Source organism: Prosopis cineraria, unplaced genomic scaffold, assembly GCF_029017545.1.
Source record: "Prosopis cineraria cultivar Desert tree isolate PC_DT_omini unplaced genomic scaffold, ASM2901754v1 PC1, whole genome shotgun sequence".
In the NCBI taxonomy this organism is placed as follows: domain Eukaryota; kingdom Viridiplantae; phylum Streptophyta; class Magnoliopsida; order Fabales; family Fabaceae; genus Prosopis; species Prosopis cineraria.
In genome coordinates this window covers 11,947,940-11,963,038 of record NW_026555332.1, presented here as the reverse complement: position 1 = coordinate 11,963,038, position 15,099 = coordinate 11,947,940, and the positions used below count along the sequence as shown (strand labels likewise).

Below are 15,099 nucleotides of genomic sequence, written 5' to 3'. Positions count from 1 at the left end.
ATCAATTTATGCCAACTTAGTAAGTCGTGTGGTTCTATTTCTATTTATTTTAGGCTTGTTTTTTTTAGTGCAAGTGCTAGTTACATTCTCCATATTACTCCTAAAACAAATAAGATAATGAGATTAATATAATGTAATAAATTTAATTAAATTATTATAAAAATAAAAGCATCAAGAAATAAAATATTATTCTAATGTTGTAATATTAATTACCATTGTAACTGTATTTTAATTCTCCCATAAACCTTCAACATGATTAGTTCTCACATCATATATGTTATCTTCTTCATCTTCCACATCTAATATAGGCTGGGCCAGCATAAAAGGAGGAATTTTATCAATATCAAAACTTGATTCATTATTCTCATCATGAGTAAGGAGACTTTTTCCCAATAAAACCATAAACATCTTTTTATCTACTGCATCAGTGACATAAAAAACTTTTTTTGCATGAGTAGCCATAATAAAAGATTCCTCATTATTACTTGCCTTATTAAGGTCCACTAAAGTAAAACCCAGCTTATTAGTTTGAACATATTTCTTATCAACCCACCTACACTTAAAAATAGACACCTTAAATTTGAAGTAATCAACTTCCCATATTTCTTTAATAACTTCAAAATATGACATGGATGCTAATGTCGGATGTTTATCTTTGAAACTAAAAAAATATGTTGCTTCACTTATTAGCATTACCCTACTATTTTGTATAGTGCTATTGTTATCTTACTATTTTGTATAGAATGAACCCTCATTAATGTCATATCCACTCTAAGTTTTAACATTAAAGTTAGGACCACTAGCTAACCATCTTAATGTATTAGAAGTATTGGACTTTCCACACAATCCTCCTTTACTTTTGTCCTAAACCAAAGTGAGAAACGTTTGTTATGCTCATTTAGCAATCATTTCTCTATCTTTTTAGGATTCTGAACCTTTAATTCCTCTTGATGTATGGTTAAGTAATCCTAAACTTTATTGGTATTATTTGAGATACACAAATGTGCTTGTTGCACTTTCTCACATGTCATGGGCTTTACTTTCATCCCTCGTGTCCCTTGCCCTTTAATTCTCATCCCCTTGTGGTGAGACTCAGGAACTCCAATGAATTTTACTTCTGATAGATAATTGATACAAAACTCAACAACCTCCTTAGCAACATACCTTTCAACAATAGAAGCTTTTGGTTAATGAGGATTCTTCATATATCCTTTAGAATTTTCATACACCGCTCAAATGGATACATCCAACGTAGATAAATAGGGTCGCACACCTTTATTTCTCTTACCAAATGTACAATTAAGTGTACGATTATGTCAAAAAATGATGGAATAAAATACATTTTAAGTTGACATAAGGCAATGACATTATTATTTTGTAAGTCATCTAATTTATCAAGATGAATGACTTTGTTACAAATTTCATTAAAGAAGACATATAATTTCATAATTGACTTTCTCACCTTTTCCTTTAGTATGTCTAAAATTGCTATTGATAATAATTATTGCATTAGTACATAAAAATCATGAGACTTTATACCTATTAATTTTAAATCTTTTATCGATATAAGGTTCTTGACATTTGAAGAATATACTTGTGGCATTTTAGTACCACATAGATACTCACCAATTTTTTTTAATAATCAGTTATTGATACCACAACAGGCCATTTATGGCTTGTAAAATGGCCTGTCGTAATATCCAATCATTTTCTTAAAAAATTTTATTTTTTTAATAATCAACTTTAGAATATCATGACAGGCCATTTACAAGCCATAAAAAATTTAAGAAAAATAAATTATTAGGGCATCACGACAAGCCATAATGGCCTATTGTGATATCCTAATAATTAATTTATTTATTAAATTTTTTTTATCAACTGTGGATATCACAAGAAGCTATTATGGCCTTTTGTGACATTAACTATTTTTTAATAAATTTCTTTCTTTTTCAATTCTGGTAAGTAGAGCTTTGGGTTTCATTTATTTTTTTAAAAAAATTTATTTCACACGTATGGGATATCAGACAGGCCATTGGCCTGTCATGCAGATATCTTTTATTTTTTTAAAAAATTCCTCTTTTATAAGTGTATCAATATCATTTAATTTATTTAAATAATTTATTAATTTATTTATATATATAACTTAAATTTGAAATACTTCTTACTTAAATTTTTTTTATAATTATAACAATATTTGTTTTATTTAACTGTCATTATAATTACATAATTTCTAGCTTTAATTACTGAAATTGCTATTGAGTACGTTATAGCCACAATTACTTCTATAATAGTGGTCAAAAGTTTGTCATAAAAATTATTTTTTGTACTAGTGTTAAGTAGCTTCAACCATTAGCAGTTGTGAAATACACTAGCCACAATCATCTGCGATTAAAAATGCAAATAAAAGTCCCTGTTTTGATTTGAGCCTTACAGTTAGGCTTGATTTTTTGGTGCTTTGGAGCTAGATTTGAACTTTGCAATCCTTTGAGGTAAGTTTTTTTTTCCTTCCTTTCTACCATTCTACACATTTTCTTTGAGTTTGAGGATGATTTTTAGATTAGGATTTTCCTATGAGGTAGATAATCCAAACTTATGATGATTTATTATATTTGTTGAGGTTGTTGGGAGTATAATAAATGCTATATGACATTTCTTTGAGGTTAAATTTTGAATTTAAGAATTAAGCAAATAATATATATGGAGATATTTGCATTTTGAAATTCTCAGTAATCAAACATAAATTTTTTACATGAAATAAACACAACTTACAAAGTGGTAATAAAAATAGCACAACTAGTCAACTACAAGAAACAAAAAATATAACTAAAGTCTACACCACATTTATCAAATTATATAATTTTGTAATTTCAAAATGACACAAGTAAACAACGAAAAATCACACATACACAACTTATATAATTCCTTGCACTTCTTAGTAATTTAAGACTACATTTAGACCGTTAATGTTAGATTTAGATAGTTTAAGTTTCATTGATTTTTCTAATTTTGAAAGTCTAAATTCAATCAGAGATCATAGAGACGTGTATTAGGGCGAGGGATTCTCCAGCATGGATTTTTTGGGACATCCTAAGATTCCTGTAATATTCGTAAGAGAAAAGAAGAAAGAGACGAGGATGATGATTAGAGTCCACAAGCTCCTCAGGTGATTCTATGTCTCCCTTCTTTGGTCCCAACAACAATGAAGCTATTGACACTCTCACATTTGCTTCCTTACACTCTACTCTGTGTTTGACTGTCGCAAACCTTCCATTGCGTCATAACTACACACATCAACTCCCTACTTTACATTGATTTACATAGAGTCTGAGAAATGAGTTGTATTATTCACTTCATAATTTATAAGTAACAAAATTTGTTTACACACATAGATACATGAAATTTGATCCTCTTAACCCCTCAATTTGTTTCAATTTTAAATTATAGTTTAATTTATCTTTTTGATATATATGTAGTTCAATTAAAATAAGAAATAAATAAATATTACATTCCCTAGATTTAGGAAGGGAAAGAAAACTAACAATTGAAATTTATAATCTAATGAAATAGGGGGGGCACAGATTTTGCATCCCCTGATTTAGGAAGGAAAGAACAAAGTAACAATTTAGATCAATCAACTAATACCATTCAAGCAAGCTTGTGAAAATTATTCATGCTTTCAATAATTTTGATTTGGAAGAACTTCCACTAATAACAAAGGGAAAATTGCAATCAAGGACGAGGGAAAATAAGCAATAAGATTGAGGACCGGAAAATCTTGAAATTAAATCTAAGGACAATGGTCCTTTTTTGGAGTTTAAAAATAATATTTTGACTAAAAGACCCTTTACACTGACTAATTGTGCATCTCAAAAAAAGGTGTTTTACTTAAAATATTATTTTTAAGCTACAAAAAAAGACCATGATCCTTAAATTCAATTTCATGATTTTATGATCCTCAATTTTGATTGCTAGTTTTCTAAGGCCCTTAATTGTGGTTTTTCCAATAACCAAATGTCCAAACAAACTTGTTGAGGCCAAGAGATGCAACTTACATGAGCAATATCACCAAGAATGGCAAAGAAGCTTCTTGGGCAAGGAGGGACATCAACAAATGAACCAGACTCATTATTAATCACTTGAAGCCCTCCAACATTTTCATCATCTTGTAGAATAGCGATGAAGCTTAGGTCTGCGTGCGTTTGCACGCCACATGACCCTTTCGTTTCTGGTGTAAAATCGTATTTGTTAATCCTGGAATAACATGTCTATTTCTTGAAATATCTATTTGCTTCTTTCAAACCCAAACTCTCTGCCATCCTTTCTAATACATCCATCTACAACTCACGTATTGCTTTCCCATATGATTCTATCACTTTCCTGCATGCCACACATCACATATACATACACTTCTTGGAAATTGGATTCAGTAACAGTCAATAACAATCTTGAAAGATCAATAACATGCTTAGTAGACTCAATAGGTAATGAGGCTAGTTTACTTTCTGCTTGTGCATAAACAAAACTAAGGGTATTACGTGGTATGCCCCATCCTTTTTTTTTTTGAAGTAAAAATGGAGAATTTCTTTCCTCAAAATATAGCTAAACAGCACATGGTTTTATACCAAAAAAGAACTAGGCTGTGGGTGAACTATACAATAGAAACAAAAAGAACAAAGGGCGAAGCATCTAATCGAGAGCAGAAAGCTTACGTTTGGTGAGGAGAGAAATCTCGAACCGCGTGACAAGAAACCATGTTGTTGAGTCCCAAGCTCTCGTAGAAAGTGACCGGGAACGCGGAAACAGAATCGTGCTATTTTAGGAACAGAACCCTAAAACAACAAAAATACAAGAACAAAAGAAAAGGGACGAAATTTATGACGAAAATAAAGAAAGGTATGAAGTAAACAATAGGATAATGATCAAGGAGAAGATCCTCTAGAACACTTGCCTCTAGTAACCTCAACCTTCGAAAATATCACAAGAGTTGATCACGCTCTTGATCACGTCTGTTTTTCACACGGGATGCTACCACAAAGCACTAAGGCTCACAAGAGTTATAAACTCTAAAATGAATAATTTCATTTAACTTCTGTGTCCTTTACAATAAGGAACATGCCTAATTTATATAGGCTCATAGAAAAAAATATTTCCTAAAATTAAAACCCTAATTTCCTAATACTAAAAGGAGAAATAATATAAAATAATGATAAAATATTTAGCCACATAATTTAGGAGATATAATCCTAAAATTATGGGATTACAAAATTTAGAAATTAATACTATAATTAATTTTAACCTTTGACTAGACTCAAAATAGAAAATCAAATCAAAGGACCATTAAAATAGGAAATAATTTAGGAGACAATTAAGGGATCATAAAGAATTTAAAATCACGCCACTCTTGACTTCTTTACTAGGGTTTCATGCCTCCTTGCTTGCAAGAGGCTTAACTTGTAGTCTTCCTTGCATTGGACTAAGGTTTACATCTCTTGGGCTTGACTCTTCATGAGTTTGGATCTTAAATACATTATACACGTATAAATGCTCTCCTTTGGGCTTGAGAGGAGTACCCAATGCTCTCTAAGCTCTTGAACTTCTTGCACAAGACTGAACAAGGCTTGCTTCATGGCTTTAGTTTGGATTGAAAATATTGGGCTCCTTCTATGTCACCATACTCATAATTATCATCCTCAAGCTTCGTTGCCATTAATGTCATGTTACCCGTGCTATGGGGTCCATCAGAAAGGATTCCTAGAATTTGGAGGAATTCAGTGTTTCACATCTTGATCTCTACAGGAAGGTCGAGCAGAGATCTCACAGCCTTCTTCATCTCCGCCATGAGACTTGAATCAATACGATGGTTCGTCAATCTGAAACATCCCCACTCCTCGCACGCCTCTCTCAGCTTCTTCTTGAGATTATCTCCAGAATCTTGCAGATCGATCACTGGCATGACGTTCATCTTCACTATTTTCCCCGTCTGTCTGGATTTCTGGTGGCTGTACTGTACATATATAGCCATGAAGAAAGCGCGATGCAGCCACGCATGACTTGTTGCTGGATTCCCGCGCTGATCACATGATGAGCACCGATTTGTTTTAATATTAAATATTTTTACAGTACATATGCGCTCATCAGAGTCCGGTTTTGGGGCTGGTCAATTGAGCACTGAGCAATTTGGACGTCCGGATTTTTTATTTTTATGTTTTTGTTTCATATTTATTACAAAAATTTTGATAATAAATTTATCTTATATCAATATAGACAATACTAGAATTTTACTTCGATGATTCAATATAATATTAAAATTTTTAAAATTTTTATAAATAGATTATCCAGTTATATTTTAGACAGTTAAAAGTGCCAGTTTGAATGTTATTTTTATTTTTATATTATATTTATTAAAATAAAAATTTAAAAATATTTTAAAATATTAATTATTAAATCCAAACAGTTCAAAATACATCTAGATAATTAATTTATAAAAATTATAAAAAATTTTAATATTAAATTGGATCATCTATGTTAAATGTATATTATCTAAATTGATAATGAGATAAATTTATTAAAATTTTATAATTTTTTATAATAAATATAAAAATAAAATTTAAAAATCTGGACTCTAGAAGGTCTAGATTGCTCATCAAGTGATGATCACCAATTTTCATATTTTGTTTTAAATATTTTATTTTATATTTATTAAAATAAATATATAAATAATAATGAACTTATTCTATCATCAATTTGAATAATGCGGACTTAATTTTGATGATCTAATTTAATATTAAATATTTTTATTTGTTATAAATTAACTATCTAAATATACTTTAAACAGTTTAAATTTAAAATTTTTAAATTGTAGCTTTTTTTAATATTTTAAAGTGTCAATTTAAATATTATCTTTATCTTTATTTTTATTATTATATTTACTAAAATAAAAATTTTTAAAATTTTTAAAACATCTTATTATTAAATTCAAATTATTCAGAATACATCTTGATAATCAATTTATAGAAATTATAAAAAAATTTAATATTAAATTAAAGTATTCATATTAAATTGTATTGTTCATATTGATGATAAAATAGATTTATTAAAAATTTATTATTTTTATAGTAAATATAAAATATAAATATAAAAATAAAATCTTAAAATTTAATTTGAACAGTTATAAGTACCAAAACCGAACGCCTTGCTGCTGCTCTCTGTCTAGCACCCGAATTTTGTCATGCAGCTAGTTGTGAGTTTGTAATTGTTTTCTGAAAAATGGCTCAAGTATATTTTAATCTTCTAATTTTATATAAAATTTTAATTTAATATTTTAATTTTATAAAATATTTTTTTATTATTTAACTATAACACTGTTAGTTTTAAATAACTATTTTTTATATCAATAATTATTATTTTTAAAAAATTAAATTGAATATGTCAATATTTGAAAATATTTTGTCAACATTTAAAAGTTTCATATAATTTTTTTTTTTGATAAAACTAACCATGTTAGAAATGAAGGATTGAAAATATACTTTATAAAATTAATCGATCAAAATGAATTTTTGTGCAAAATTAATGGACTAAAATATATATTTTAGCTTTAAAAAATTAATCATTTGTTTCTTATAATTTTAATTTAATATTTGACTCACTAACTCAATTTTAATAGTTTTGATCCGACTGTAAATTAATTGTTGCCATTAATTCTGTTGGAGGCAAGGCAATGGGAATCTCTCCTCTACCCTTACCCTTCGTCTGGATGGAAAGAAACATTAAGAGGAAAGAAAATAAGAGTAAAGAAAATAAAAAGAAGAGAAAACTCAAAAAAAGAAAATATTATCTTTGATTGTGTTTGGATGAATAAAAGAAAATAAAGAGTAAAGAAAATAAATAAATATTATAATAATTATAATGCCTTTATGTCAATATATTATATTTCATATAATTAAACGTGAATAATTTATTAAAATTAAAATAAAAGAATTATAAATCATTTCGCTAAACTGAAATTCAACAGTAAAAGGATCTAGAAAAGGGAAATAAAGTAAAAATTGCATACCAATTTGGCATTAACATTGCACTGTGGATTGTTACCATGAAATTGAAAAAGAAGAACTAAAGTTGAGGAAGAAGTGTGCATGATAATGTCATGGAAGCTGCCTGGGTTGATAAAGAACATGCATCGATAGAATATGCTACTGCTGTTTGGCTTAAAGATGATAAGTCTTCAATAGAGGGGATAAAACTAGCGACGCATCTAGAAAAATAAATTGATAGGGGCATAATTTATTTTAAAATAAACATTAATATTTTATTAAAAATATAAATTTAATTATTTATTAACTTATATTAAAGGTATAATTTAATAAAATTAAGTGCTAAAAACAATACATAAAACATAAAATTATAATAAAAAATTATCTTTATATAAAAAAAATTTACGTCTATTCATTTCATGTTTTTTTATTTCTATTAAATTAAATCTATATACCTCTTTTTTATAGAAGAGAATTAATTTGTGATAAAATTTTCTATAAACAAAATATTTTATTAAATTATTACTCTTCTATTGTAAAGCTATTCCTACTTAAGAAATAGTATATAGATAAGATTTTAAGTTATCAAATTTTTAATGAAATAAGTAAATTTTTTTAAAGAGACAAATGAATTTTTTAAAATGATGGGGGCAATTGAAATTTTTTAAAAGGGGTCACTAAAACATTTTAGGGTCATTTTGTATAATTTTCTCTTGGCTAGTCTATCCATAACGTGGGTACGTCCCTCGGTAAAACAATGGATAAAGAGAGGGAGAGATGAGGGTTTGAGGATGGAATAAAAATTTTACTTTCAAATTTCTCTACTTATGGATAGAAAATTTGAAGAAAAAATGTGATGGGCTTCACATTTCATTTTCTCCTGCACTTTTCTTTTCTCCTACTTTTTTTTCATCAACCAAACAAGGAAAAATTTATTTCTTCCCATATTTTCTTTTCTTTCATATTTTACTTCCATCCAAACAAAACATTAGTATAGTGATAAAGTACTTGTGCAAGAGCGCTCGCTTCTGTTTAAGAAAGCGAGAAGGATTCACTGCTGTGGGAAAGACTCAATGCAGTTGAGTTTCTATTATTTTAATAATTTAAAATTTTAATTCTTAAACCTTAAAAATAAAATTCTAAAAATTAAAATTATGTTTACATTTAAGAACTAATTTTAAATCACTAAAATTTTAAATTGATAAAGATTTAATATTTCTATTTTTGTGTTCTAAAATATGGCAATTAATATTTAAAATGGTTAACATTATTGGGATTGAATTGCAGTGGATTAAAGTTTAAAACCTAAATTACAATTGAGGTAAAACTTTATGAACTAAGTTATAATAAGTTAGAATTTAAATATTGAATTATGAGTTAAAATTTAGGGAATGTGTTAAAACTAAATCAAAATTTAAAAACTAAATAATTAATTTTTCATTTATTATTTTTACTGAAAACGTGTCATGTTTCTATTTAAAAAAAAAAACAAGAATGGGCGCTGATAGGAGGACACAAGGGTTCCCCCAATGTTCCACGTTGCTCAATCTGATTTCCCTTTATAAAAAAAAAAAAAGGAAAAATTGGGATCCAGGTCTTATGGCAGAAATATTATAAAAAAAAACCATAATTTTTCAGCAAAATAGCACTAAAAAAGAGTGTCAGAAGTTAAAAAATAACCTTTAATGACTTACGAGAAAATCACTTTTAAGATTTCATGTAACAAATCTAAATATAAAAAGAAGTCCTATAAAACATAAAATTACTTTGAATTTTCATGTCCAATAAACTGACGGTGTCAATTATTGTGAACAATTAGCAGCAGAATTTTTCTATTGACAACTACATAATAACCATTAACAACGATCCAACAATAATTGCCAATTTCAAAAGACATGAAATTTTAGAATAATTTTATGATTTCACAGAATTGTTTTGCATTTAAATTTCTTGTTCGTGCTAAAAACTTACTAGTTGAAATGGTTCGGAGCACTCCTCAAAATGTGCCAGGCGTGCAAGAGAAGCTATGTTTATCACAATTGTAAATTCTCAAACTCCTTTACCACAATTTCCTTGGAATTGGGGAGGGGGTGGGGAACGCATTTGCATGTTTAACACACAAACATATATATATATATATATATATACATACATATATATATATATATATATATGAGTGCGTGCTAAGAATAACAATTTTCACTATTAAAAATAACTACCATCAAACTCTCATACTATGGATGATTTTGAGTATAAATAGCTTGACGGACTCTAGAAATTAGATATTTATATGAATTAATTCCCTGCACACATCCTTAGTTCTTGAAGACTACATTTAGGCTGTTCATATAAGATTTAGATAATTTAAGTTTCATTGATTTTTTTCATCTAAACTGTCTAAATTTAATCAGAGGCCATAGAGACACGTACTAGGGCAAGGGCTTCTCCGGCATGCATTTCTTGGGATATCCTAAGCTTCCTGTAATGTTCATAAGAGAAAGGAAGAAAGAGATGAGGATGATGATCAGAGTCCACAAGCTCCTCAGGTGCTTCTATGTCTCCCTCCTTTGGTCCCAATAAGAATGAAGCTATTGATACTCTCACACTTGCTTCCTTGCACTCTACTCTGTGCTTCACATTCCCAAACCTTCCATTGCTCCATACCTACACACATATTTGCATTATTCATTTCATAATTTGTAATAATCCCAATTTGTTTACACACACAGTTACATGAATTTGGATCCTCTTAAGTTGCAATCCCCTCAAAGGTTTCAATTTTAAACTATAGTTTGAATTAATTAAATAGTTTAGATTTATCATTTTTTATAGATATGTAGTTCAATTAAAATAAGAAATAAATAAATATCACATTCATTTAGGAAAGGAAAATTGTAACTAGATCCCAAATAAGAAAATTAATTATTTTTTCAATTTATTTCCAAGTCAAATTTTGAATTTAAAAAATTAGATTTCAACACTTAAGGCCTCGTTTCGAATGATGGGAGAGTTTTTAATGGAATCGGAATTGAAATCGAAATTGAAATTGGAATCGGAATCGGAATAGAATTGAGTTTTAAAAGTGTGTTTGATATGAAGATGGAATTCTAATATAATATTAATTTATATAGGTACTTAAAATAGGAAAAGACTAAATTGCCCTTTTTTTTTAAATTAAAAAGACCTATCTTATTATAAATGGACAAAAAAGATGAGGATAGTAGGGTCCACAAATTGAATTCAAGGGAATTGAAGCAATTCCATAGTCAATATGATGGAATTGGATTCTAACATTTTTGATGGAATTGGGATTCTTAAGAATTGCAATTCTTGCATACCAATCATGCCTAAATTATGATTCCATCTTTGATTCCATTTCCACCTTGTCAATTCAATGCTACCAAACATGACTTAAGTGATTGGGATTTACAAGTAACTAATTTTCTTGTATGGGACTCATACGTAATTCTCGTAAATTTGAATTTAGAATCCATATGGAATAGGGGAAACATAGCTGTTGCATCTCCCTAATTAGGAAAGAAAGAACAGAGTAACAATTCAGAATTTCAGATCAACTAACTATTAAAAATTAAAAATTAAAAATCCAGACAAGTTAAGGGAATTGCAAACTAAGATGATTCAAATTCCACAAGTATTATCATTTACGCAAGCTTGTTAAAATTAATCAAACTTTCAATCATTTTAATTTGGACAACCTTCTTCCACTAAAAACATATGTCAAAACCGCACACATTTCAGAACTTGATGATGATCACTTAGGATTGAAGGCCAAGAGATGTAACTTACATGAGCAATATCACCAAGAATGGCGAAGAGGCTTCCTGGGCAAGGAGGAACATCAACAAATGAACCAGACTTGTTCATGACTTGAAGCCCTCCAACATGTTCATCGTCTTGCAAAATGGTCAGGAAGCTTGAGTCTGTGTGGATTTGTACACCAGACGACCCAATTGTGTCTGGCGTGAAACTATACTTATTAATCCTGAACTGACATGGCCATTCCTTGAAATATCTATCTCCTTTTTCCAAATCCAAACTCTCTGCCATCTTTTCTGATACATCCATCAACAACTCATGAATTGCTTTCCCATATGTCTCTATCACTTTCCTGCATTCCACACATCACATGTATATACACTTCAAGCAAAAGCACTCTTTTGTTCTTGGAAATTGGATTCAGTAAGAGTCAACAACAATCTTGAAAGATCAATAACATGCTTAGGAGATCTAATAGGTAATGAGGGTAGTTTACTCTCTGCTTGTGCCTTGTAACACACATAACTATTGAGTAAAAATGGAGAATTTCATTCCTCAAAAAATAGCTAAACTGCACATAATTTTACATAAAAAATGAACCAGACTATGGGTGAACAATACAAGAGCAATAGAAATAAAAGAACAAAGGGCGAAAAAGGATTAATGCAATGTTTAGCTCACGAAAAAGTGTTTTCTACAAAGGAAATAAGAAATGTACCTAGAATTTTTTTTTTGTTTTTTGTTTTTTTAAAGGGGGGATAGGTGCATTGATCATTTGTTTTCCAGAAAGCAGTTTTCTACCTACCAAACATTACATAAAAATTCAACATAACAGTGACGTTAAGAACCTTGGAGGTGTGTTGCACAAGTGCTAGAACTTGATTCAACAATCCATGTTTGGAGAATTAAGCATTAGCAAAAGTCAACTTGTTTCTATTTTCCCAAAATTTCCAACACAACAAGCCACAAGTAATTCTTCAGCTTCACTTCTGCGATGAGGATTAAGATTGGCGACTAACCATTTTTCAAGAGGGAGGTTGAAGAAGTCACTCAAGTCACGGTCCGTTATTCCCCATCTTCAATACACATGCTATATTACGATCTATTTTAATGGCTTCACATTAAATTCATTCAAGTCCATTCCAACTGTCCATTTGAAACCCATATGATCATGTCATTTTCATCCCACCCATCCGTACGTATAATGTAGATGGATGGGATAAACTCCTACAATCCCTTGCTGGATCCATGTCATTTCCAGTGCAGAATATTAAATAAATAAATAAATGTTATGCATCAACTAAAATGCTTTCAGAAACAGAATATCAGACTTTCCCTCTCTAAAGTGTTCTTCTTGGTCTTAAACTTTTCCAACATGTTCTAAAAATTGGTGGTCTCCACAAACAAACAGGCACAGACACAGACAGATTTTTTTTCAGAGTTTGTATGCTTACAAGGAGACAAAATTTTTCCAAAATTAATTGATGATATTTACTTAATGGCAGATAATTGTAAGAAAAAAGGGAGAGAGAGTTACGCTTGGTGAGGAGAAGCATCTAGTTGAGAACAGAAAGCCTGGACGGCGTGAGAAGAAGCCATGTCGTAGAGACCCAAGCCCTCGTAGAGAGGATTCTTAGAACTTGGAGCCATATAGCCACTTCCTGCGATTACTTGTTCAGTGTTTCGCATCTTGATCTCTACAGGAAGGTCAAGCAGAGATCTCACAACCTTCTTCATCTCCGCCATCAGACTCGAATCAATAGGATGGTTCGTCAATCTGAAACATCCCCACTCCTCGCACGCCTCTCTCAGTTTCTTCTTGAGATTATCTCCGGCCTCTTCCAGATCGATCACTGGCACGACTCTGATCTTCGCCATGCCCTTTTTCCTCTTCTCCTCTGCCTAACTGGATTTCTTGTTGCTGTACACTGTACATATATAGCCAACAAGAACGTGCGATGATGAGGACACGGGGGTCCCGCCATGTTCAACTTTTCTCTACTTGATTTCTTTTTCCCCCTCTAAACAAAAAAAAGTAAAACATTGGGATTAGCGCCGAACAAAGAATTAAATGGGATTGAATGTTGACCAAATCCGAGCTCCTATCTCTTTCATACAAAAAAATTGAGTTCGGTAATTTATAATTCAGTTTGGTTCACTAATAATTTAAAAATTAATAACACCAACTTAATTTATAAGATTAGAAAATTAATTTTATGAATTTAATATTCACTTAATTTTTTTATGAGAAACAATAATCCATTCTAATCTCTTATTCTTATTAAATTATTAATAATTTTAAAATATTATTATCAATAATTAATAAATTAATTATAATCATATTAAATAAATTTATTAAGACCAAATTAGATTAAGTGATGTTCAATCTCTTATTCAATTCAATTAAAAAAATAATTTTATCTTTTTGATCTTTTCAATTTTATAAGATCAATTTTTAACAAAAATTAGATAAGATCGAACTTTGTTGAGGTTAAAGAAATTAAGACAATTTGCACCAGGACAAGAAGACTTTCTCCCGTCATTCCCTAATTTATTTAACGTGCAATTTTGTACAGACTACATACGGTAGTTTGACTTTTTACAGGCATGTGCGGACACAATGGTCCCACCATGGTTAACGCATTCAGTTTTTTTAATTAAAAAATATATTAAAAAGTAAGAGAAAGTGAGAATTTCATTCAAAAACCATAGATTTGACATTTTCAAATCAAACTAGATTTTATACCCTGAAACATGCACGATAATATTTTAATTTTAAAAATAAAAATAAAAAAATATTTTAATATCTTTAAAATAAAATATATTATTTTTTTATTTTATCTTAAGTGATAAATTATAAAATAGAGTATTTTATATTTTAAATCAATTAACTTATTCACATTCAGCTTTATATATAAGTAAATTTTAACCGATACATATAATTTAACAAAAGTGGTTAATTTTAATAATTACGTTTAAAATTAAAATTTTTTAATTAAAATATACTTATGATTAATATTTTATTTTTTATAATTTAATGATACTATCATTTAATGAGCAATAATGAAGAAAAGATATTATAAATACTTTTTGAAATTTTTTTTCTTATAAAAAATAACAACAAACCATATGAAAATTATGCTTACATTTAAAAATTGAGGAAATATATAATAAAATTTATCAATGAATTATATATGATAGAACTATAGTAATTTTATAAGATATATTATATTTGGATTTAATGACCGATACAAATCCTATTATTTAATAAGTGTCACATGCAATATAATAA

General features: G+C 29.0%; 2 protein-coding genes across 2 annotated transcripts; both read right to left on the bottom strand.

Moving 5' to 3' along the window:
- Positions 1-3,020: 3,020 nt before the first annotated feature.
- On the bottom strand, positions 3,021-6,022 carry LOC129314867 (2-oxoglutarate-dependent dioxygenase DAO-like). Its single transcript, XM_054958380.1, has 5 exons — positions 5,795-6,022; positions 4,710-4,829; positions 4,346-4,377; positions 4,053-4,251; positions 3,021-3,179 (listed from the first exon to the last, which is right to left on the bottom strand). Exons 1-5 carry the CDS (start codon positions 6,020-6,022, stop codon positions 3,021-3,023), a joined length of 738 nt encoding a protein of 245 aa, XP_054814355.1.
- Positions 6,023-10,274: 4,252 nt separating this feature from the next.
- Positions 10,275-13,724, bottom strand: LOC129287399 (2-oxoglutarate-dependent dioxygenase DAO-like). Its single transcript, XM_054923542.1, has 3 exons — positions 13,345-13,724; positions 11,838-12,159; positions 10,275-10,694 (listed from the first exon to the last, which is right to left on the bottom strand). Exons 1-3 carry the CDS (start codon positions 13,683-13,685, stop codon positions 10,434-10,436), a joined length of 924 nt encoding a protein of 307 aa, XP_054779517.1. The 5' UTR covers positions 13,686-13,724; the 3' UTR covers positions 10,275-10,433.
- Between the last annotated feature and the right edge of the window lie 1,375 nt (positions 13,725-15,099).

Excerpts from the sequence above, each read along its gene's own strand:
- LOC129314867 (XM_054958380.1), bottom strand. The coding sequence starts at position 6,022 with ATGGCTATATATGTACAGTACAGCCACCAGAAATCCAGACAGACGGGG. Across the intron at positions 4,830-5,794 it reads GATCTCTGCTCGACCTTCCT|GGTTCTGTTCCTAAAATAGC; the intron begins GTAGAGATCAAG and ends TTGTTGTTTTAG. Across the intron at positions 4,378-4,709 it reads GATTTCTCTCCTCACCAAAC|GAAAGTGATAGAATCATATG; the intron begins GTAAGCTTTCTG and ends TGTGGCATGCAG.
- LOC129287399 (XM_054923542.1), bottom strand. The coding sequence starts at position 13,685 with ATGGCGAAGATCAGAGTCGTGCCAGTGATCGATCTGGAAGAGGCCGGA. Across the intron at positions 12,160-13,344 it reads GATGCTTCTCCTCACCAAGC|GAAAGTGATAGAGACATATG; the intron begins GTAACTCTCTCT and ends TGTGGAATGCAG. Across the intron at positions 10,695-11,837 it reads TTCTTGGTGATATTGCTCAT|GTATGGAGCAATGGAAGGTT; the intron begins GTAAGTTACATC and ends ATATGTGTGTAG.